This window comes from Panthera pardus, unplaced genomic scaffold (assembly GCF_024362965.1).
Source record: "Panthera pardus isolate Hobbes unplaced genomic scaffold, ASM2436296v1 HiC_scaffold_13, whole genome shotgun sequence".
Taxonomy (NCBI): Eukaryota; Metazoa; Chordata; class Mammalia; order Carnivora; family Felidae; genus Panthera; species Panthera pardus.
The window spans coordinates 88,361,665-88,384,099 of NW_026526688.1; the positions used below are offsets into that span (position 1 = coordinate 88,361,665).

General features: G+C 39.1%; 1 protein-coding gene across 2 annotated transcripts; it reads left to right on the forward strand.

Moving 5' to 3' along the window:
* The first annotated feature begins 479 nt into the window (after nucleotides 1–479).
* PCDH18 (protocadherin 18) lies at nucleotides 480–13,847 on the forward strand. 2 transcript variants are annotated; one of them, XM_019419686.2, is made up of 4 exons: nucleotides 480–3,473; nucleotides 4,317–4,405; nucleotides 4,496–4,659; nucleotides 11,888–13,847. In XM_019419686.2, the coding sequence occupies exons 1-4, from the start codon at nucleotides 996–998 to the stop codon at nucleotides 12,556–12,558; spliced, it is 3,402 nt and encodes a 1,133-aa protein (XP_019275231.1). In that variant the 5' UTR covers nucleotides 480–995; the 3' UTR covers nucleotides 12,559–13,847. The 2 variants fall into 2 exon arrangements, with proteins under 2 accessions (XP_019275231.1, XP_019275240.1); XM_019419695.2 differs by having other exon boundaries at nucleotides 481–3,473; nucleotides 4,320–4,405.
* The last annotated feature ends 8,588 nt before the right edge of the window (nucleotides 13,848–22,435 follow it).

The following is a 22,435-nucleotide window of genomic DNA, read 5'->3' on the forward strand; positions in this document are numbered from 1 at the left end:
CGGGCTGAGAAGCATAATTAGAAGCAAGTTTTCAAATTTTATTAAATTCCTTCACCAACAAAATGCACTTAGAGGTATTTCAAGTTAAACCAGTACTTAAAGACTATGAAAAGCAAGATGATTACATGTTTGCGGAAGAAGAAAGGGCAATTAAGAAAACCAGAACAATTTAAGATGCCAACTAAATAAAGGCGACCAGAAGTTGATTTAAAGTTTTTCTTCTGTAATTTGCTCCCCTTTGTCGTGGCACGCTCAGAGAAAGTGAATGCAGTAAACTGGGAGGAGGAGGGGGGCGTGGGGAGGAGGAAGGGAGGAGCGGAGCGAAGGAGCGGCTCCCATCCTCCTCCCGCAGCCCCCAACCGGCCCTCCTCCCGGCTCTCCCAGCCGCGCCCCCCCACCCCCCGCCCGCCCCAAGCCCCCGCCTTCCTCCTCGCCGCTCGCTCTCCCTCTCCACCCTCCACTCTCGGCGACCGCCCTCGCTTTGGGGACACCATCAGCTTTTGATTTGGAAGCACGCTGATTGGCTGGAAGCGATTCAACACACGCCGGGCAAGAGAGCTTTGTCTGAGTTGGAGTGAAGTTGTACAGATTTTAGACTGGAGTCAGCAATCACGGGTGTTTAGTCTGCAGCCGCGCGGAGAAAGGGAGAGAGCATCGCTGGAGAAAGATTCACTGCAGCCTCTGCCGGCACCCTGCAATCGATGGATTCCGACAACACAAGGAGGGAAGCGCGGAGGTGACCCTCTTCTGCCTGCGGAGAGGACAAATGCAAGGCTCGGACTCCGCGCCGACAAGAGCTGCGAGTCGTGACACGGTGTGTATAAACCAAAAGTTTGCGAGCTGTTAATTGCTGTGCTGTGTTATTAAGAGACGCTTTCAAGTGGCAAGTACCAAACGTAGCTTAGCTTTAAGTTGCCAAAGGAAGTTGAGGGGAATTGCTTTGCTGTTTTAACTTGGTCTGTGTGAGGAGTCTCCCAAACTGACCGAGGTGCCAAATGAATGCTAAAATGCACTTTAGATTTGTTTTTGCACTCCTGACGGTGTCTTTCAACTGCGATGTGCTGGGCAAGAATTTGAAATACAGGATTTATGAGGAGCAGAGGGTTGGATCAGTGATTGCAAGACTATCAGAGGATGTGGCTGATGTTTTAGTTAAGCTACCTAATCCTTCCACCGTTCGTTTCCGAGCCATGCAAAGGGGGAATTCTCCTCTCCTTGTAGTAAATGAGGATAACGGAGAAATCAGCATAGGGGCTAAAATCGACCGCGAACAACTGTGCCAGAAAAACTTGAACTGCTCCATAGAGTTTGATGTGATCACTCTACCCACCGAGCATCTGCAGCTTTTCCATATTGAAGTCGAAGTGCTGGATATCAATGACAATGCTCCCCAGTTCTCAAGATCTGTCATACCTATTGAGATATCCGAGAGCGCGGCCGTGGGGACGCGCATCCCCCTGGACAGTGCATTTGATCCAGATGTTGGGGAAAATTCCCTCCACACCTACTCTCTCTCTGCCAATGATTTTTTTAGTATTGAGGTTCGCACCAGGACCGATGGAGCCAAGTATGCAGAACTCATAGTGGTCAGAGAGCTGGATCGCGAGCTGAAGTCAAGCTATGAGCTTCAGCTCACTGCCTCAGACATGGGGGTGCCTCAGAGGTCTGGCTCATCCATACTAAAAATAAGCATTTCCGACTCCAACGACAACAGCCCTGCTTTTGAGCAGCAGTCTTATGTAATACAACTCTTAGAAAACTCCCCCGTTGGCACTTTGCTCCTTGACCTGAATGCCACAGATCCAGATGAGGGCGCTAATGGGAAAATTGTATATTCCTTCAGCAGTCATGTGTCTCCCAAAATTATAGAGACTTTTAAAATTGACTCAGAAAAAGGACATTTGACTCTTTTCAAGCAAGTGGATTATGAAATCACCAAATCCTATGAGATTGATGTTCAGGCTCAAGATTTGGGCCCAAATTCAATCCCAGCTCACTGCAAAATTATAATCAAGGTTGTGGATGTTAATGACAATAAACCTGAAATCAACATAAACCTCATGTCCCCTGGAAAAGAAGAAATATCTTATATTTTTGAGGGGGATCCCATTGACACATTTGTTGCTTTGGTCAGGGTTCAGGACAAGGATTCTGGGCTGAATGGAGAAATAGTTTGTAAGCTTCACGGACATGGTCACTTTAAACTTCAGAAGACTTATGAAAACAATTATTTAATCTTGACAAATGCCACACTGGATAGAGAAAAGAGATCTGAATACAGTTTGACTGTAATCGCTGAGGACAAGGGGACACCCAGTCTTTCTTCAGTAAAACATTTTACTGTTCAGATCAATGATATAAATGACAATCCACCCCACTTCCAGAGAAGTCGATATGAATTTGCAATCTCAGAGAATAACTCGCCAGGGGCATATATCACCACCGTTACGGCCACAGATCCTGATCTTGGAGAAAATGGGCAAGTTACATATACCATTTTGGAGAGTTTTATCCTGGGCAGTTCCATAACTACCTATGTCACCATTGACCCATCTAATGGAGCCATCTATGCCCTCAGAATCTTTGATCATGAGGAAGTGAGTCAGATCACTTTCGTGGTTGAAGCAAGAGACGGAGGAAGTCCAAAGCAACTAGTAAGCAATACCACAGTTGTGCTCACCATCATTGATGAAAATGACAACGTCCCTGTGGTTATTGGGCCTGCTCTGCGCAATAATACTGCAGAAATCTCCATACCCAAAGGGGCTGAAAGTGGCTTTCATGTCACAAGAATAAGGGCAATTGACAGAGACTCTGGTGTGAATGCTGAACTCAGCTGCTCCATAATAGCAGGCAATGAGGAGAATATCTTTTTAATCGATCCACGATCATGTGACATCCATACCAACGTAAGCATGGAATCTGTTTCCTACACCGAGTGGGAGCTCTCAGTCATCATCCAGGACAAAGGCAATCCCCAGCTGCATACCAAAGTCCTTCTGAAGTGTACGATCTTTGAATATGCAGAGTCAGTGACAAGTACAGCAATGACCTCAGTCAGCCAGGCATCTTTGGATGTCTCCATGGTTATAATTATTTCCTTAGGAGCAATTTGTGCAGTGTTGTTGGTTATCATGGTGCTGTTTGCAACGAGGTGTAACCGAGAAAAGAAAGACACTAGATCCTACAACTGCAGGGTAGCAGAATCCACTTACCAGCACCACCCAAAAAGGCCATCCAGGCAGATTCACAAAGGGGACATCACATTGGTGCCTACGATGAATGGCACTCTGCCCATCAGATCTCATCACAGATCGTCTCCATCGTCATCCCCCACCTTGGAAAGAGGGCAGATGGGCAGCCGGCAGAGTCACCACAGTCACCAGTCCCTCAACAGTTTGGTGACAATCTCATCCAACCACGTGCCAGAGAATTTCTCACTAGAACTCACCCATGCCACTCCTGCCGTTGAGGTAAGATCGCACTCTGTACCAACTCACTGACACGGTCAGCTGCTAGTGTGCAGAGGTTGTGTATGTGCTAGTTCTTAAGTGTCTCCTTTAAGCAGTAAACAATACTAACAATATCCGAATTAAATGGGATACAAGGTACATCACCTGTATGTAGCAAGTATGCATAGTTTAGCATGCTGTTCTGTTTTTCTTAAAGAATGGGCTTGCATGTATGATGCATAGTATTGAAAAATAAATGTGAATCTCCCAAATGACTATCTAATTAGAATACCCTTCCTTCCCAGATTAAGATACTGGAAGCCACAAATAAAGGGACTTGTTTCATTCTCACAGTTGTGGCTTCTACTCAGAAAAAAAAAAAAAAAAAAAAAAGCCAAAAGATAACAACAACAGCACCAGCAAAAACCCAAGGCCTCCAGAATCCCATCTGAATGCATGTTGTATTTGTTCAACTTTTGAATTTTTTCTGACCTTATTTTAACTGCATGTGCTAGATTGTTGCATCTTACAATATTTTCCATGTATTTTTATAATGGACCTCTTTAACCTGAACTAAAACATAAAGGAACTCAGTCTATTATTTATAAAGGAGTTCTCTTTCAAAAAAAAAAAAAAAAAAAAGCAGTGTATGAGATCATTCAAGCCTCTCCGGGATGTATTCAGTTGTGTGTGGTGCCTGGCTGCATCGTCTGCCACATTCCAGCATGTGTAAATCTTTAAAACAGAGATAACATGTTCAATTCATCAGGATGAAAAGCAGTGAGCAACTGTTTTTCCTTGCTTAAGCTCGTGAGTATTAGGGGGTTTGTTTCCAGAAATCAGTTCTGTGTGTTTGGTTTCCAGCAGGTCTCCCAGCTTCTTTCAATGCTTCACCAGGGGCAATATCAACCAAGGCCAAGTTTTCGAGGAAACAAATATTCCAGGAGTTATAGGTATGAATTATCCCCCTGTTACCTATTGAGTCTCTAATGGCGTGAATGCTAAAGAGTAAAAACCATACTTTCCCTGATTTATCTTTCTAGATATGCCCTCCAAGACATGGACAAATTTAGCTTGAAAGACAGTGGCCGTGGTGACAGTGAAGCAGGAGACAGTGATTATGATTTGGGGCGAGATTCACCAATAGACAGGCTGCTGGGTGAAGGATTCAGTGACCTGTTCCTTACAGATGGAAGAATTCCAGCAGGTAAGAGGGTGGTGATAGACGGTAAATTCTTACGTTCAGATCTGTTACACCCATGGAGTGCACAGTTTCTCCCATGCTTACATTTTTCTTTGTCCTTTGCACTGAAGTATCTGTCATCTGTACACTATTAGCATTGAACATGACCTGGAGCCCCTCAGAATTATTTTCTTAAACTTCAGACACGGCAGTTGGTGGAGGAGGGGTAAGCACGAGAGCGGAGCAGGACAAGAAGGAAGGAGTGGGGAGAGGGGGATAGAGAGCCACACTATTTCTTTCCTCTCCCTGCCCCCATCCAGTGCTGCCACAGGATACTCTTGAGCAACTCTATGAAATTACTGGGTGGTTGTTGTTATTCAAACGGCCTGTTTTGGTGCATGGTGGTGAACTGGGCTATAATTTGGAAGACACAAATTTCCTGTGATGGGAACCCACTCACAGAATCAGAGATTAAAATACACTAGGGAATGGTACATTTCAATCACCAAAAATAGGACAAAGAATGCAGCTTTGTAGGTGGGAAGCACAGAATATTTTTGCCACCGTTCATTTCCTATCCGCACGGTAGTTGAAGAGGCACACGCGTTTACAAGGGAAATGTTAAGTCTGTAGCCAGATGGAGGAGACCCTGGGAAGTTAAAAACCACGTTTTCCATAGAGTCCCCCCTCTCTGACTGTGCAGTAGAACCTGTCTGAACCAACTGGGTAAACACTGACTACATCGCTGCAGCAACCCCGTTACCAGAGACTGTAATATTCAATCGACTCTTAGGAACACATAAAAACGTCGCCCTGGCTACTTACATTCCTAAACTCCACTGAATTTGATCAGCTGAGTGTTAATCAAGTGCCTGCCATTTGATAAATTAAAGAAAGGCAGAGCAAAACTAATTGCCGTCTGAGTTCCATCCAAAAATGTATCCCAAATCAGGCAGTTTGTACATGGTAGAGGTGAGATTTGAACCAATCCCATACTCTTAAATACCAACCTATTAAGAGTAATGAAGCAACAGGTTTTTAAAAAATAAGTTTAGTAATGGATTTATTCCTATATTCTGAAGTCTAATTATCCTCTATGAAGTGATTAAATGCTGCCTATTTCATTATGTTATTACAGTCATAGATATCGTATCTGTGGCAGGATGAGTGTGTGGAAAGGACTTCTGCTGGCATTAGGGCTACAATGTACATAAGAACCAATATTTGCACAGTGGTGTCTTTGTTTCTTTGTTTCATTCAGAGACTCCCTATTTCAAGGAAGAAAATGAATCTCTGAAAATCCAGTGGGATTTTCACTTGCTCACCTCAGATGATTTTCACCTCAGAAAACTTGCTCAAAGAGAATCAGTTTTATTATTTTTACCAATGAAAGGAAAGGGCTGGCTGGCTAAATTTCTATGGTTCCATGATGTTGATGGAACCCTAATTTTGAATATTGGTCCTCAATGTTGAATAATGTGATTTCTCAAATGAAAAGTAGTACAGCGGGCATAACATCAGTATTTCATTATGTAAGTTCTTTTTAAATTGTGTGAAACGTATTCATTTAAATTAAAAAAAATTAACTATTTATTAGAGAGAGAGAGAGACAGAGAGACAGAGAGACAGAGACAGAGTGTGAGTGGGGGAGGGGCAGAGAGAGAGGGAGACACAGAATCTGAAGCAGTCTCTAGGCCCAATGTGGGGCTCGAACCCACAAACTGTGGGATAATGACCTGAGCCGAAGTCAGAAACTTACCCAACGGACCTCCCCCCCACCAGGCGCCCCTGAAATTATAATTTATTGATATAGCTAAGAGGAAAATAACTTTCCCTATTGAGATAACTTTTCTATTTGTGGGCCTAAATGATATCTAAAGTCCTTTTGAATTCTGAAATTGTATAATTATATTAGCTGACCTGTTTTAGAAAAAGGCAGGACTTCTCTTTCATTCTTTCAAAGTTACCAACACCAGACATGTTCATGGCAGGAGAATTATCTAATGCTTGCATTAAAAAATAAAATAAAAATGCATGTTAATAAAGACATTGAGGAAACAATGGGTAGATATACAGTCTAGGTAATAGTGAGTCTTATTTAGTGAGTGGCTTTAGGCTCCTTCTAAGTTAACATTTCGTTCAAAGTTAAGAGTTTGGCTTTTATATTATCAACAATGATACCGCTCAATATACAGACAACCCTTTCAAAACATTCCATATTTGCACAGTCATACTTACTCTGGGCGTGTGGTGGGAGAGTTATATTGCTGGTGTATGATGTTGTTTCACTGTAGATACATTTCTTTCTTACTATCTACCTGCCTCCATGTGGGGAAAGCATTCAGGTGGCATAGAGCACCAGGATATTCCCAGTGACTTATAAAATATTTTAAGCTTTCTTCATGTCTGGCTGGTGTAGAAAGTTACATGTATACTGAGTATCTGTGCAGAGCTACTTTAATTATGACCATCCTTCTGATGATACTTCACCCATTTTCTGGTTTATTATTCTTTCTGGCAGCTCATGCTTTGTAAACTTATATTCCCAGGAAACAGGCCAAGTAGGAAAAAAAAAAAAAATGTAAGTCCACATCTGAATGCCATTAACAGAAATCAGTGCAGTTTTTGAAAGCATGTGTATTTTTAGGACTTAAGTGTCTTATTCCAACTGGTTTTCTGCATTAAACTGTGATCAAATATAGATTATGTTATGTTGCATTGCCTGCCAACAAGGTCATTTCTGGTCATTCATTCTATTAATTCCCACAGAAATATCCTGCATTCTGAGCAGTAAAATCAGCAAGCATTCTTGTCCGTTAGCTCATGTTTGTCAACATGCTTTCTTCCTTACTCATTCAACTTTGCGCTACAGTGCAAAATCTTGAACTACTTGCAGAATCTCCATTTTTCCAATGTCTTAGCGGCACCAGTGTGATTTATAAAGGCCTTTTGATTTTGTTTCTTGTGAAACTCCTTTGCCAAGCTCATTCCACTTTTCATTAATCTGCCATTGGTGATTACTTTACTCCGACATTTCTCTCTAATTCCAAGTTCTGTCCATCGTCATGGCTGGTATCCGGGTCCTGGCTATTCTTCCAGGGCCCGTTTACTGGCCCGGCATACAAGCTGAGGTTCACTCTCTAGCACCTCCTCCCTTTGTCAAATATTTCTCTTATGCAGCTTGAACAACTTTTTCAGAACATTTTAATTTAAAGTTTTTTTGGTTTAAAATCAGTTATTGACTTTTGTTGCCCAGCAACACCTAATAAAACTACTTCCCTTGGCATTCCAAGGCCAATAAAATCCACTCCTGACTTATTAACTCTCATTTTGGGCTGTTTCGTATCTTTTGCAATAGAACCATCTTTCCACGTCCATCCTTTGTTCATGTTGCCTTTCTATCTGAAAAAAACAAAAACAAAAACAAAAAACAAACTGGCTTCTCTTCACTGTGTCTATCTGAATCCTGTTCATCTCTCACAGTTTGTGTCTTTAACTACTTTAGTCTCCGCTTTGCCTCTTTTTTTTCCTTTTCTTGACATGCCTTTAGCATCATATAGGCTGGCACTTAAACTGGGCATCTGGAGCCTCATTTGTTACACTAGACTCAGAACTAGATCTGAAACCATTTGAGGACAAGGATCTATCATGGCACTCCACATATGGCAGGCTCTGACTAGATAACTGATTGGTTATTCAGTAACTCATGACTTGATGGAAGTTCGGCACCTACTTTTCGTTTCTTCTTCTTACGTCGAGTCCTACCTAAAAAGTATAGTAAGTCACAAAATTGGAAGTCATATAGTGGGAAAGAAGAGTTGTCTGCTCCCTCAAGCCTTCCCCTTCCCAGGGGAAATGTAACCACCTGGCAGGTTTCAAGGAGAGACAGAAAGATTAGCCATATGCACCACTTGCCAGTAAGTTCTGACTTACTGGGGGTGGTATGAGACCTCTGTGGCTCTGAATTATATGTACACTGAGAATGTTTTTAAATAGTTGGGTCTCCAGGGAAAAGGTTGAGCATATCACTGAAACAGAAATGATCTATTCTGTGCCACTACCTTCTTATCTCTATTTTTGCCAATATTCTCTCTATTAGCCTGTCTTCTTCAATTTTTCCTATTTTCTGAATTTAAAAAAATTATGTTAATGTATTATTTAATACTCAGGGTTCCATTTATTTATTGTTTCATTAAAATGGCATTCCCTGTTTTAAAAAATTCCTGTAAACAAAATTACCTGTGGACATATACCATCATTTGAATCATCCAGATTGTATTTTTGGTTGCATGTTCATTATATTCGGGTCTCTAGAAAGTTGGTCATACTCGGGATTCTTAGAAGCCTATGTACTTTTTCCGTTTTCCCCCACTGTCATTAAATATTAAAAGAAAACAAAGACAATCAAATAATCAAAAAATTAAGTCCTTCCCACAGGGTCAAAGGCCAGAAAACAAATGAAAGGTATCATCAGACCTGTTTCTGGTCCTTCCAACAGGATGTGTGTAAGACAAGAGAGACGGGTCTCCTTTCCATTTTCAGAGACCCAGGGAATTAGGGAAAAAACTTCATTACCACTTTGATAGCTATTTCACTGCTGAGAAAACCTCACTGCTATTAAGGCATTCCAGTTACTTTCAACTCCTTTTGGTTTTGTCCACATAAATGATGAACAATAGTAATTATTTCTCAGCAGTAAAAATGCATGCCATGCCGTCAGTAAATCTAAACATGCTTTTCTTCTTAAATCATCCATCTTTATTTAAATTTAAATAGGAAATGATATGCTGAAAGAGTATGCTTTCTTCATGGCAAAATCACACAAGGATTCTGGGTGTTTGCCCTTCCTTTTACCCATAGTTAGTTCTGCTGTTTCTGCATTTTTTCTACTTTCTATGTATTTCTAGTTTTCCTACCAATCAGACCTTTTTCTCCTTCAGAACACTTGTTCTCGATTTTGTTCCACAGATTATCCCTTCTCTGTTAAGGAATGAGTCCAGAATTGATGAGGTATAAAACCAAATTATCTCGAAGGTTTAGTGGTGAAGGGGAGGGACTTCCACCCCTTTTAACAAAGTCCTTTATTTCTCTTTTTTTCTGAGAGGAAACATTTACTCTTCGCCTTTCTTTTTCTGCATATCAATCTTTTTTAAAATTTTATTTTACTGCATAAGAACACTTAACATGAGACGTACCCTCTTAAAAATATTTAATTGTAGAATACAGCATTCTTAACTATAGGTACAATGTTGTATAGCAGATCTCTAGAACTTTTTCATTATGGTCAACCAAAACTTTATGCCCATTGTTTGGCAGTTCCCCATTTTCTCACCCCCCTGCACATGCACCTTTTAGCAAACACCATTTCACTCTTGGATTCTATATATTTGTTCATTTTAGACACCTTATATACATGGAATCATGCCATATTTGTCCTATGGCTGGTTTATTTCACTAAGTAGAATGTCCTCAAGGTTCATCCATGTTGTCACATATTGCAGAATTTCCTTCTTTTTTTAAGGCTCAATAATATTCCACTGTATGCAAATACTGTGTTTTCTTTATCCATTCATCTGCTGGTAGGCATTCGGGTTGTCTTCCCACAATGGCTATTGTGAATAGTGCTGCGGTGAACAAGGGAGTGTTAATAGCTCTTTGAGATCCTGAATTCAATTCTTTTGGATAAGTGTTCAGAAGTGGGTCTGCTGGATAATATGATAGTTATCCTTGTGATTTTTTGAAGAACTTCCATATTGTTTTCCATAGTGACTGCACCATTTTGTGTTCTTAGCAATAGTGGACAAGTATTCGAATTTCTCCACATCCTTGCCGACACTTGTTATTATTTTTTTTTGTAGTAGTTATCCTGACAGATTTGAAGTGATATCTCATTGTGGTTTGGATTTGCATTTCCCTGATGATTAGAAAATACATAGTGCATTCTTATTCCATGCAGACATTTTACCTGGTGCTAGGGATACAACAATAAACACAAGACACTACTTGCTTCTCCTGATAAGGGCTTTGACATCGTTCAAGTGTCATCCTTTTTAGCAATAATTTGGGAAGAAGAGAAACCTTGCTTAAATAGCCAGATCTAAAGAATAAGCTCTGACTAGATAGCTAAGGTTGATTATCAATCCAGTTTCGTTCAAATGTAAGATAATTACTTTGCATTTTCTGCATTGTCACTTGCTCTAAAGCAAAATCATGATGCCGAAGAGACATAATTGTCACTGAAAGAGATAAGTGATTTGTGAAGTATGTTTTACATTTCTGCATCCTTCATCATTCCTTTTATTGTAGTTTAGTTATTGCACTTGTCAATTTAGAAATTTTTCTCCTCTTTATTTTCTGCTTTTCTAATAGCATTTATTATTTGCATTCCTTCATTATTATTATTGTAGTTTAGTTATTGCCTTTGTCAAATTTAGAAATTTTTCTCCTCTTTATTTTCTGCTTTTCTAATATCATCTATTATTTTCTATGAGCATGGCCACTCAAATTCCAATCAGACATTAAAACAACTGGAAGAACTAACCAATGGATTTTTTATATTCTTTTTTACATTTTGATGACTTTTCCATCTATTTGAATTCCAAACCTTTAAAAGAAGACTTCTGAATAGAGTAACTATAGGTGTCCAGTAGTTGAGGACAGTTTGCACTGCTATTTTAAGTAACAAATCAATAAATAATCCAAAATACCTTTGAGAGAATTTACTAAGTATAATGACCTGATAGCTTGTTATATTCCCAATGCCTCCATTAAAAGTAAAGTTGGTCAGATAGACCCCAATATCCAGACGGCTACTCATAGGCGTTGCTCAAAAATTAATCTGGTGGCATTCCAAAATCACAGATTTCACCGTACAGCTCTGAGGATTTTAGAATTTATATCCAGCAAATATCCCACCACCCATACCTTCGCTCCTTTTCAGTCATCCTCATGTGTAAGTTATAAATCTATTTTCTCATTACTTGAGTAGCAGAAATAATAATCCTGAGAAGTATGTGAGTCATAATCTTCCTTTTGTTCTTTGATAAACGGGGGGAAAAAGAGGTCCATTTAACTGATACTCAGATTAAAGCCGTAACTGTAGTCCATTTAATGTGTAAAATAACGGGTATCATCACGGTAGTAGTTTAAAACGGTGTCCTGTTTTTTTTTAAGACTAAACTTGCATTCTTTTCTACCATTTTGAGATATGCTAAGCATGACGATGAATCCCTGTTGTCTTCCTTGGGTGTAGCTATGAGGCTTTGCACGGAGGAGTGCAGGGTCCTGGGACACTCTGACCAGTGCTGGATGCCGCCTCTGCCCTCGCCGTCCTCTGACTACAGGAGTAACATGTTCATCCCGGGGGAAGAATTCCCAGCACAACCCCAGCAGCAGCAGCACCCCCATCAGAGTCTTGAGGACGACGCCCAGCCTGCAGATTCTGGTGAGAAGAAGAAGAGTTTCTCCACCTTTGGGAAGGACTCCCCAAACGAGGAGGACTCCGGGGACACCAGCACGTCCTCTCTGCTCTCGGAAATGAGCAGCGTGTTCCAGCGCCTCCTACCCCCTTCCCTGGACACCTGCTCCGAGTGTCCCGAGGTGGATCGCTCCAACTCTCTGGAACGGCGGAAGGCGCCTTTGCCAGCCAAGACTGCGGGTTACCCGCAAGGCGTGGCAGCCTGGGCAGCTAGTACACATTTTCAGAATCCCGCCAACAACTCGGGGCCCCCACTTGGAACTCACTCCAGTGTGCAGCCTTCTTCCAAGTGGCTGCCGGCCATGGAGGAGATCCCCGAAAACTATGAAGAAGATGATTTTGATAATGTGCTCAACCATCTCAACGACGGGAAACACGAACTCATGGATGCCAGCGAGCTGGTGGCGGAGATTAACAAACTGCTTCAAGACGTTCGCCAGAGCTAGGAGATGCTAGCGAAGCATTCTTGTTTCCGTGTGTATGGAAATCGGGGACAGAGAAAACCCTGAGAGAACTGGCATTGCCAAATAGTTGCATTTATCATAAATGTGTCTGTGTATATTGAATATTGAATACTGTATTTTCGTATGTACACGATGCAAGTGTGATTATTTTAATCTGTATTTTAAAAATACATTTGTACCTTATATTTATGTGTAATTTAACAGACAAATTTTATTTTTTTACTCCCATGACAAACATGTCTTTCCTAATCATGTAGAAAGTAGCCACTGTTCAAATATGATATAGTCTTCGACCACAAAGTGTAAAGGCACTGTGTAGATGAGTTCTGTTGGGGGAAGAATTTGCTGTTGCTGTATGAACAACCCCACTGAAGCATTATGCAATTCTTAGTTTCGTTAAGTGATCCAGTTTCTTTTTTCGATACTTTTTAAAAAAAGAAGCATCAATGACAACGTCAGCCACTTAATTATTATTTTTACTGCTCTCTGCTAGTTCTGATGGTTCAATTTCAGCAAAATTGAGACATGGGGTGAAATTTCATTTCAGGACTATGAAGTATGTTTCACAGACCATGATGAAAAAAATAGGGCTAGAGTCAATGCTTCCCAACCCTCCCCCACGCCCCAGGCCCCTACTGTTCCAAGGCATCACACTGGCCTATACTCGAGAATATTTCTCCTGAAGTATTAGTGTCTATTTGTAACCAAGGGAAACAATGAATTTCATTCCATCCTTGTAACAGTAGACACGCTCCAAGAAAATGGAATCTGTCCTTTAAATGGGTAACGGTATGTATTCTAACAGCCTAAAGTATTTGTGGACAAAGACCATGGTGTCAGTGTCCCTCCTAGGGTAGTAAATGGAATTGATTTATTCTGAAACTGTTTTGTTTGAATCTTCCCCTGTCCTCTCATGATACTTGAACATTTTTATGTTTTGCAATGTTTTTGCTATAACTATTCACTTTTAGCTTTTGTCTCCAGTGCATGATCTCATATTTTTGCTTTTATTTTTAGTATAAGAACGTTTTTTAAAATTATGATTTTGTTATTGCAATTCTTTTGTATCTGTTGTGTGACGAACGACAAATTCTTTAATTATTGTGCTGTTATCTCTCTGTGTGGAATGCCTTGGTGAAGGAGATCGTTATTATGACTGTTCTCATTTATGACCAAGCTTCTGTTAATGTTATTTCTATGAATACACTATCTTGATTGTACTCTCCAGAAAATTTTGCTGTCAATGAAAATAAAAGGAAAATTAAAGTAAAGCTTAAGAACTGTCCATAAATCAGAACCCTGTTCCTACATATACGTTCAAAAGTTTTGCATGAGGCGTGTCCTTCATGAGAAGGTAATTCAGTGTTGAGTTTTGAATGATAAAGAGGGAACATTCAGCTTGGTGAACAAGGGAAATGCAATGGAAAAGGAATAATTTGAGACCTGTGATGGGAATGAAAGTCGTCTACCATTTTCCCAGTAGATTAAAATATTTAAATGCATTTGAAGCATAAAGAAAAAAGAATAATCAAATAGTAACTACATGAACATTTTTCAAATGAAAAAAAAATTTCTCAGAACATTTTGTATTAAGTTGAATCCAAAAAAAAAAAAAAAAAAATGTACCTTACAATGTTTCCAAGAGGTGAAAATATTATCCTCCTTGGTTTACTAGCAGGGAATTGAAATACGAAGAAAGTTAAATAGCCTAAAAGAGGCTACACTCAGATATTTTAAATCTCAAATGGGTACCACATCAAATACATGTATTATGTCTTTGAAAGGCACATTTTCCTTTATAGGAGGGATTGCAGTTACAAGGGAAATTTCAGTTTATTTTTCAGTAGATTACATACACAAATGCTAACCACATTTAAAAACATTTTTTTTTTTCAAATTCACTTCCTTTCAGTATGTATTATCCTTAAGACTTCCATAACTTCAGTGTTCTTAATTTAAAGCAGCAATAGTCATTTAGGAAGCAGAGGTGGAAATCAATGTTTAAATAATGTGAAGTAAATAAAATGCAATATTATATTAAACACAAAACCTTTGTATATTGTCTGTATAGTAAGCATTCCGTGTTTCAGACTCCTTGTTTCTCCAGTCTTCTCCACTTACTATGGCTTTCCAGATCCACAGGCTATTAGTGCAAGATTGTCACTTTTCACTCCTGTTCCTGTTACAGGTAATGTAATCTCAGTGAAAGCACGATTGTCTGGTGCTATCATAACAATTTAACCTCTCAAGTTTGTATTTCCTCCTCTTTGGTACCATGCCTCTCTTCAGACTGAAGCAACCAAAAGCACTTAAACCAAGGAGGTTCTTTTATCCAATCATGAGTGTTTAATCCCTTTGGCCCCATTTGATTCCTTTAAATGTTCTTCAGTGATAAACTTCTATTAGTGGAATCATCTTCCAAAATTCTCTTTCAACACTAAATCTGTTGCTTAATAAATCTTCCTTTTAAACACTTGTTTATAGGATGATTAGAACTGGCTCTCTCCAAATTCTTACAGGTTATTCACGTTGTTACTCATTTATCATTTACTTTTTTCTTGGTATGTAGCAGAGGAGATTTATAACTGTTTTGGTCATTCAAATTATTTCTCTTCCTGTCACCGATGTATCAAATTTGCCACTTACCAGTAGATAAATATTCAGGCAAAAGAGATGGTTAAGTTATTCTTATTGGAGTGACTGAAGAAGTCTCATTTGTGAAAGTCAGCTTAGCATCCTTGTTTCTTTCTTTTGGTACCTACTAAAACGTCAGAACATACTCAAAGCTGAGTTTGGGTATTGACACATTAAAAGTCAAACTGTTGGGAGTCTATTTAAAAATTAGTTGTGTGTGTACATTCCAATCGTACGTGAACTCATAGAACTGGTTCACCACATTTCAGGCAATTTGCCAAACCATCAGAAAGGTTTTGATGTTCCCGTTGGAATTTAATATGTCTTGAATGTATCATCACAGTATCAAAGATTGGGGATGTGCTCAACTCTGAGAGGCAATAGATATTGCTGTGTAAAATTAAATTCCAACCATATGAAAGTCTTAAAGATTTATGTTGAGTTTTAAAAAGAATAAAGACTGTATAGGCATTTTTAAAGACCCAGAGTATTAACTTCCTTAATTGCAGTTTAGATTCCTAGAACAAAGCTATCTTATATTTAAGAAGCTGTCTTATATATTGTGAAAATATTAGCTGCCTTACTGATTGTAATCATTTTTAATGTATTAGGATGTCTCTAACTGTGAATGATGGAAACAACTGAATGTGGTTATATAAAGTTTTAATTTGAGAAATTAAGCTATATGAGCCATTCATCTCATTCAGTTTTGTTCCCAGTACAAATAATAAGTCACTTTTTTAAAATAAGTACATGATATCTAAAGTTCTACATTGCAACTGAAACTGCCCAAGTCGAGGTTCAGTGCTCACCTGTGTAAGTGGAGTCACAGTCAAGTATGAACATCCTGTATACACAATCTGTACACGACATGAATTATATACAATCTGTATACCAGAAATAATAGGGCCTTTAATACACTCCAAACCAAAACAAAAATACTGACTAGGAAGATACTGTATAACAGATCTGAAAGTGATTGTATATGCTTCTCATTAATTTATATTTTTGTTATATGCTAACCTATAGAACTTGTGGAACTGTTAAAAGAATTTTATGAGGAGCTGGCATTGCAAACTTGCTGCCAAAATTTACATACTTCTTGACTTTTAAAATTGCAATAACATCCGACTCTGGCACTTTAAAATAATAGTTTTCTATTTCCTTTTATGACTTCTGCAAGTTGCTCCTAATTCTTGTTTGCTTTTTCAGATTTTATCTTTTCAATTTATTTATTTTATGGTACTCTTCCTTGATAATTCATCCTACTGTCCACATTTTATAGCAACCCTCTCCAAATTTTTGCATGTATATAGTTTTTTATATAATCACTTAGATTTTATCATTTTTCCACATATTTTCTTTGTTGTTAATACAATCGGGATCATATTTTTGAGATATGAAACTAATACCTTTTCATTCTCAATAAACCTCGCTCCTTTGATTCACTGGTTTAATGGAAGGGTAAATGTATACAATTAAGAACAAAGGGTCATTTCTGTTGTTCTTTTTTAAATTAATGTTTTTGAGTGTCTAGGGAGACATAGTGTAGAAAACAATTTATTGAGGGAGGGACTTTTTTTTCCTAAAAATAAAACACTTCTCTCTGTATTAAGGATTGGGCTAGGAAAGATAAGCTTGGAATTTTAGTATAAGTCAAAGTTAAGTGCAAGGAAATACATGTTAAAGTAAAAAAGGTCGATTACCACAGAAGAGAAAGATAACTTAGGCAATTGTTGACAGCATAGACTCTAAAGGTGAATAAATTCAGAAGGGTAAAATCTCAAATGTTAGTATCTTCTTTATTCTCACCTCCCATGATCTTTAGAAGAAACTGTAGTACAAAAACACTACTTTTGGAGAAGATGTTTCTCCTTTCCCCGACTTTCCCTGCATAAGCGTACAGACATGGAAAATCTAGTGCCAAGGTGTGTGTGCCTCTGGCATAGCATCTCTCCTCCTCACTGCCTGTGGATGGCCCGTAGAAGATGCAGATTTTCTTTCTTGTCCAAATGGGGGAGGGGCTGATAGTATAAACTACTATGTTACAAAGTGCTTTTATCTAAATGATGGAAAGCTTTCTAAAAAGCCCAGGTACATTCTTGTTTTATTAACAGGTACCATCTGTAGCTTAAAATAACTAACCACAAAATATTCTAGACAGAAGAAGCATAGACTTCTTTGGACGTACATCTTTGGGTTAGCCAGTTTTAGGTTCCAAACAATCTACACAACTTCCAGTAAATCTTGTTACATGAGATACAGCATCCAAAAAAATGCAATGAAGAATATTTTGTGAATTCTAACCAGAAAAATATTTTGCCATTCCCTGACTTGTGATTTGGATCTCTTCTGCAAACTCATGCCTGGAGGCTGTCTGTGTGGATTGCATGAACTCCCTCTACAGAATTTTGTTAATTGCTGAGTGTAGGGTGGCAAATATGCAAGACCACCTGACAACAAGGGTCATTGTAGGAAAAGTCTACAAAGGATCAACCACGACAACTGACTTCGATCTTCACTGCATTTTCTTTCTCTTTTTCCTCCTCACTTTTTCCTTGGATGGCAACTGAGTAGAGGGTCAGCATACAAATCATTCCTTTAATCAGCAAGTATTCATTGTGTACTTATGATGGATCAGACACTGTTTTAGGTGTTTGAAATATGATCATGAATAAAACAGAGAAAGAGAGAGAGAGAGATGGAAACTGCTGTACATCTATTAGGGTGGCCAAAATCCAGAATATTGACAATACAAACTGCTGGCAAGGATGTGGAGCTACAGGAGCTCTTTATACACCACTGATGAGAATGCAGAATGGTGCAGCCACTTTGGAAGAGAGTTTGGAGATTTGAAAAGAAACAAAACAAAACAAAACAAACAAAAAAAACATATTTGTACCTTATGATCCAGCAATCATGCTTCTTGGTTTTTACCCAAGGGATTTAAAAAACAGGTCCACACAAAAACCTGCACAAAGATGTTTATAATAGCTTTAGGGGCACCTGGCTGGCTCGGTCAGTTAAACCTCTGACTTCAGAGTCATGAAGATCATGTCATGATCTCGCAGTCCATGAGTTTGCGCCCCTCATCAGGCTCTGTGCTGACAGCTCAGAGCCTGGAGCCTGCTTCAGATCCTGTGTCTCCTTCTCTCTCTCCCCCTCCCCTGCTCATGCTCTCCCTCTCTCTTTCTCAAAAATAAACATTAATTTTTTTTAATGTTAAATGGCTACAGCCATTTATTTTAAAAAATGGCTTTATTCATAGTGGACAATAGTTAAAAACAACTAAAGTGTCTTTCAGTCAGTGAATGAATAAACATATACCGTGCACCATCTAGACAGTGGGATATTATTTAGCACTAAAAGAAAGGTGCTATCAAGCCCCAGAAGGACATGGAGGAATCTTAAATGCATATAATTAAGTGAAAGAAGCCAGTCTGGAAAGGCTACAGACTGTATGATTCCAGCTGTAGGACATTCTGGAAATGGCAAAATAATGACGAAAATAAAAAGATCAGTAGTTGTCAGAGATCGGGCGGGGTGGAGAGAGGGATGAACAGGCAGAGCACAGAGAATTTTTAGGGCAGTGAAAATCCTACTCTGCGTGATACCTAATGATGCACATAGGTCATTACACATTTGTCCAGATCCTTAGAATGTAAACCACAGAGAGCGAGCAATAATGTAAACAATAGGCTGTGGGTAATTATGATGTGTCAGTCTGGGTTCATCAACTGCAACAAATGTACCACTCTGGTGAAGGATATTGCTAATGGGGGAGGTTTTGCATGTATGAGTTCAGGGTGTATATGGGAAATCTCTGTTCTTTCCTCTCATTGTTGCTGTCAATCTAAAATTGCTCTAAAATAATCAAGTCTTGAAGAGAGGGAGGGAGAGAGAGGGGGAAATATATGAGGAGCAGAGCTGATACTTCACATCCAGCCAATAAGCAAGAGGACAGGAAATGACCAGAGGGTCAGCTTTGTTTACCTGTATATCTCTAGTGCCTAAAACAGGGCCTGGCCCAATACAGATGCTCCATAAATATGCTCTGCACGCATGGTTGATTGTATGTTTCTTCTGAACCCAAATGCTGCCCAGAGAGAAGGACTGAAAAAATATTGCATTAGATTACCCCCAAATACTTAAGCATTAAGCCTCAAAGAACTTAGCATCAAATAAAATAAAATCTGGTGTTTCCTGCCAGCAGCAGAAACTGGAAATCAAGAAAAATTGACACCACATATGACTGTCTATGCTCAGTTTGCACTTTTCTTAAGCACCACTTAGACACTTTGGAATATTTTGCCCTTTTCCTTGGGCATTTTTTTCTAGATCAGGCGGTACAGTCAAAAGCCCAAAGCTGATGTTCCAGAACTACATCTTTCTGGCAGAATGACTTAGAGTAAGTAACATAACAAGTGAACAATTGTTTCTTCATCCTCGTACTACAATGTTAATAATAATAACAACATTATTCACCTCAACTGAAATGAATAATGAACTTTAGCTGAGAAAAACACACAAGAATTTAAAACAGGAACAGCTGGTCAGCTCAGGGGCAGATATGGAGAATTAAATAAGTTTCTTCCCTATTGATAATTTTACTGGATGGATTGAAAGGAAAAATAATTTCATGTAAGAAAGAGAAACTATAGTTTACATTGTAACTTTCTGTTGGGGAAGGCTAACAGTTACAAAAGTAAACTCAAAATGAATAACTTCTCAAGAATAATAGAAGTTTCTTTCTTATAAAACAGTCTAAAGTGAAGTTCAGTTGAGGACCAGTCTCATGGAGACTCTACTATCATTAACCCATTATTTCCAGGGTTACTTTGGGAAGGATCTCCTTTCCAGCCAGAAACAAAGGAAATAGCCATGGAATAGTACAATAAGGAGGTCATTAGGGACCAACCCTGAAAGCGTCACATGTCACTTCCACTGATAGACCCTTGGCTAGAAACAGTCAGATGGCCACAGAGTAAGGCTACTAAATGATGCCTGCTATATTTGCTGAGCAGCGAAGTCCCTACCACACAATCTGTAGGAATCCCTGCACTCTCAAAATGTCACTGCTAGTCTTCATATAATTTTTACTGTAATTTTCAGTTTATTTCTCTAATTCCTGCACTAGAATATTGACACCTTGAGAGAGGGAGTGTAGATGTTTGTTTTTTAAATGATTTTGTGTTTCCAGAGACTAGTATAATTATCACCTATCAAAGGTCTAAGAATCAGTCTAAGAATCAGTAATATAAAATAATAAAATAAAATAAAATAGCATTTAAATATGGGGTAGGGTTAGTGGATATAGTTATTATCAGAATCAGCCTCCAAAATGATTTATTCAGAATAAGTAGAAACTATTTCTCAAGTTTTGATAGATATCAAAAAACGACTTCCCAGGTTGTGGGGGTAGGGAGCAGAGTGGGTGGAGATTGCCTACAAAGCAAAGTGAGGGAAATCTTTATAGTAATGAAAATATTCTCTATCTTGAATGGGGGTGGTGGATTACATTTGTCAAAACTCATCTAAATGTATATTTAACATCTGTGCATTTTATTGTTTTCAAATTATGCCTCCATAAAACTGAAAAAAATTACAATTAAAAATATGGCTAAGAAGCAAAAATTAAGAAGAATGAATCCAATCCAATCTTCTCTAATTCATTAAGTCAGTTTGGAGAAAGTCTGCAGCTGGAAACTCTATATGGTATTGCATTGGCAGTGACTCAGTTCCATGACCTAGCTGCTTGTGTTTTGTTATAACCTAAGGCTTCTTAGGGTAGAGAGGATCTACTTAGAGCTAATCACCTTAATCTCTATCCTATCAGCCATGACAAGAGAGCAGTGCTGAAGAAACAATCTTTTATTTCCAATATATGAAATTTATTGTCAAATTGGTTTCCATACAACACCCAGTGCTCATCCCAAAAGGTGCCCTCCTCAATACCCATCACCCACCCTCCCCTCCCTCCCACCCCCGATCTACCCTCAGTTTGTTCTCAGTTTTTAAGAGTCTCTTATGCTTTGGCTCTCTTCCACGCTAACCTCTTTTTTTATTTTTTTCCTTCCCCTCCCCCATGGGTTTCTGTTAAGTTTCTCAGGATCCACATGAGAGTGAAACCCTATGGTATCTGTCTTTCTCAGTATGGCTTATTTCACTTAGCATCACACTCTCCAGTTCCATCCACGTTGCTACAAAGGGCCATATTTCATTCTTTTTCATTGCCACGTAGTACTCCATTGTGTATATAAACCACAATTTCTTTATCCATTCATCAGTTGATAGACATTTAGGCTCCTTCCAAAATTTGGCTATTGTTGAGAGTGCTGCTATAAACACTGGGGTACAAGTGCCCCTATGCACCAGTACTCTTGTATCCTTTGGGTAAATTCCTAGTAGTGCTACTGCTGGGTCATAGGGTAGGTCTATTTTTAATTTTTTTTGAGGAACCTCCACACTGTTTTCCAGAGCTGCTGCACCAGTTTGCATTCCCACCAACAGTGCAAGAGGGTTCCCATTTCTCCACATCCTCTCCAGCATCTATAGTCTCCTGATTTGTTCATTTTGGCCACTCTGACTGGCGTGAGGTGATATCTGAGTGTGGTTTTGGTTTGTATTTCCCTGATGAGGAGCGACGTTGAGCATCTTTTCATGTGCCTGTTGGTCATCCGGATGTCTTCTTTAGAGAAGTGTCTATTCATGTTTTCTGCCCATTTCTTCACTGGACTATTTGTTTTTTGGGTGTGGAGTTTGATGAGCTCTTTATAGATTTTGGATACTAGCCCTTTGTCTGATATGTCATTTGCAAATATCTTTTCCCATTCCGTTGGTTGCCTTTTAGTTTTGTTGGTTGTTTCCTTTGCTGTGCAGAAGCTTTTTATCTTCATAAGGTCCCAGTAGTTCATTTTTGCTTTTAATTCCCTTGCCTTTGGAGATGTGTCAAGTAAGAAATTGCTACGACTGAGGTCAGAGAGGTCTTTTCCTGCTTTCTCCTCTAGGGTTTTGATGGTTTCCTGTCTCACATTCAGGTTCTTTACCCATTTTGAGTTTATTTTTGTAAATGGTGTGAGAAAGTGGTGTAGTTTCAATCTTCTGCATGTTGCTATCCATTTCTCCCAGCACCATTTGTTAAAGAGACTGTCTTTTTTCCATTCGATGTTCTTTCCTGCTTTGTAAAAGATTAGTTGGCCATACGTTTGTGGATCTAGTTCTGGGG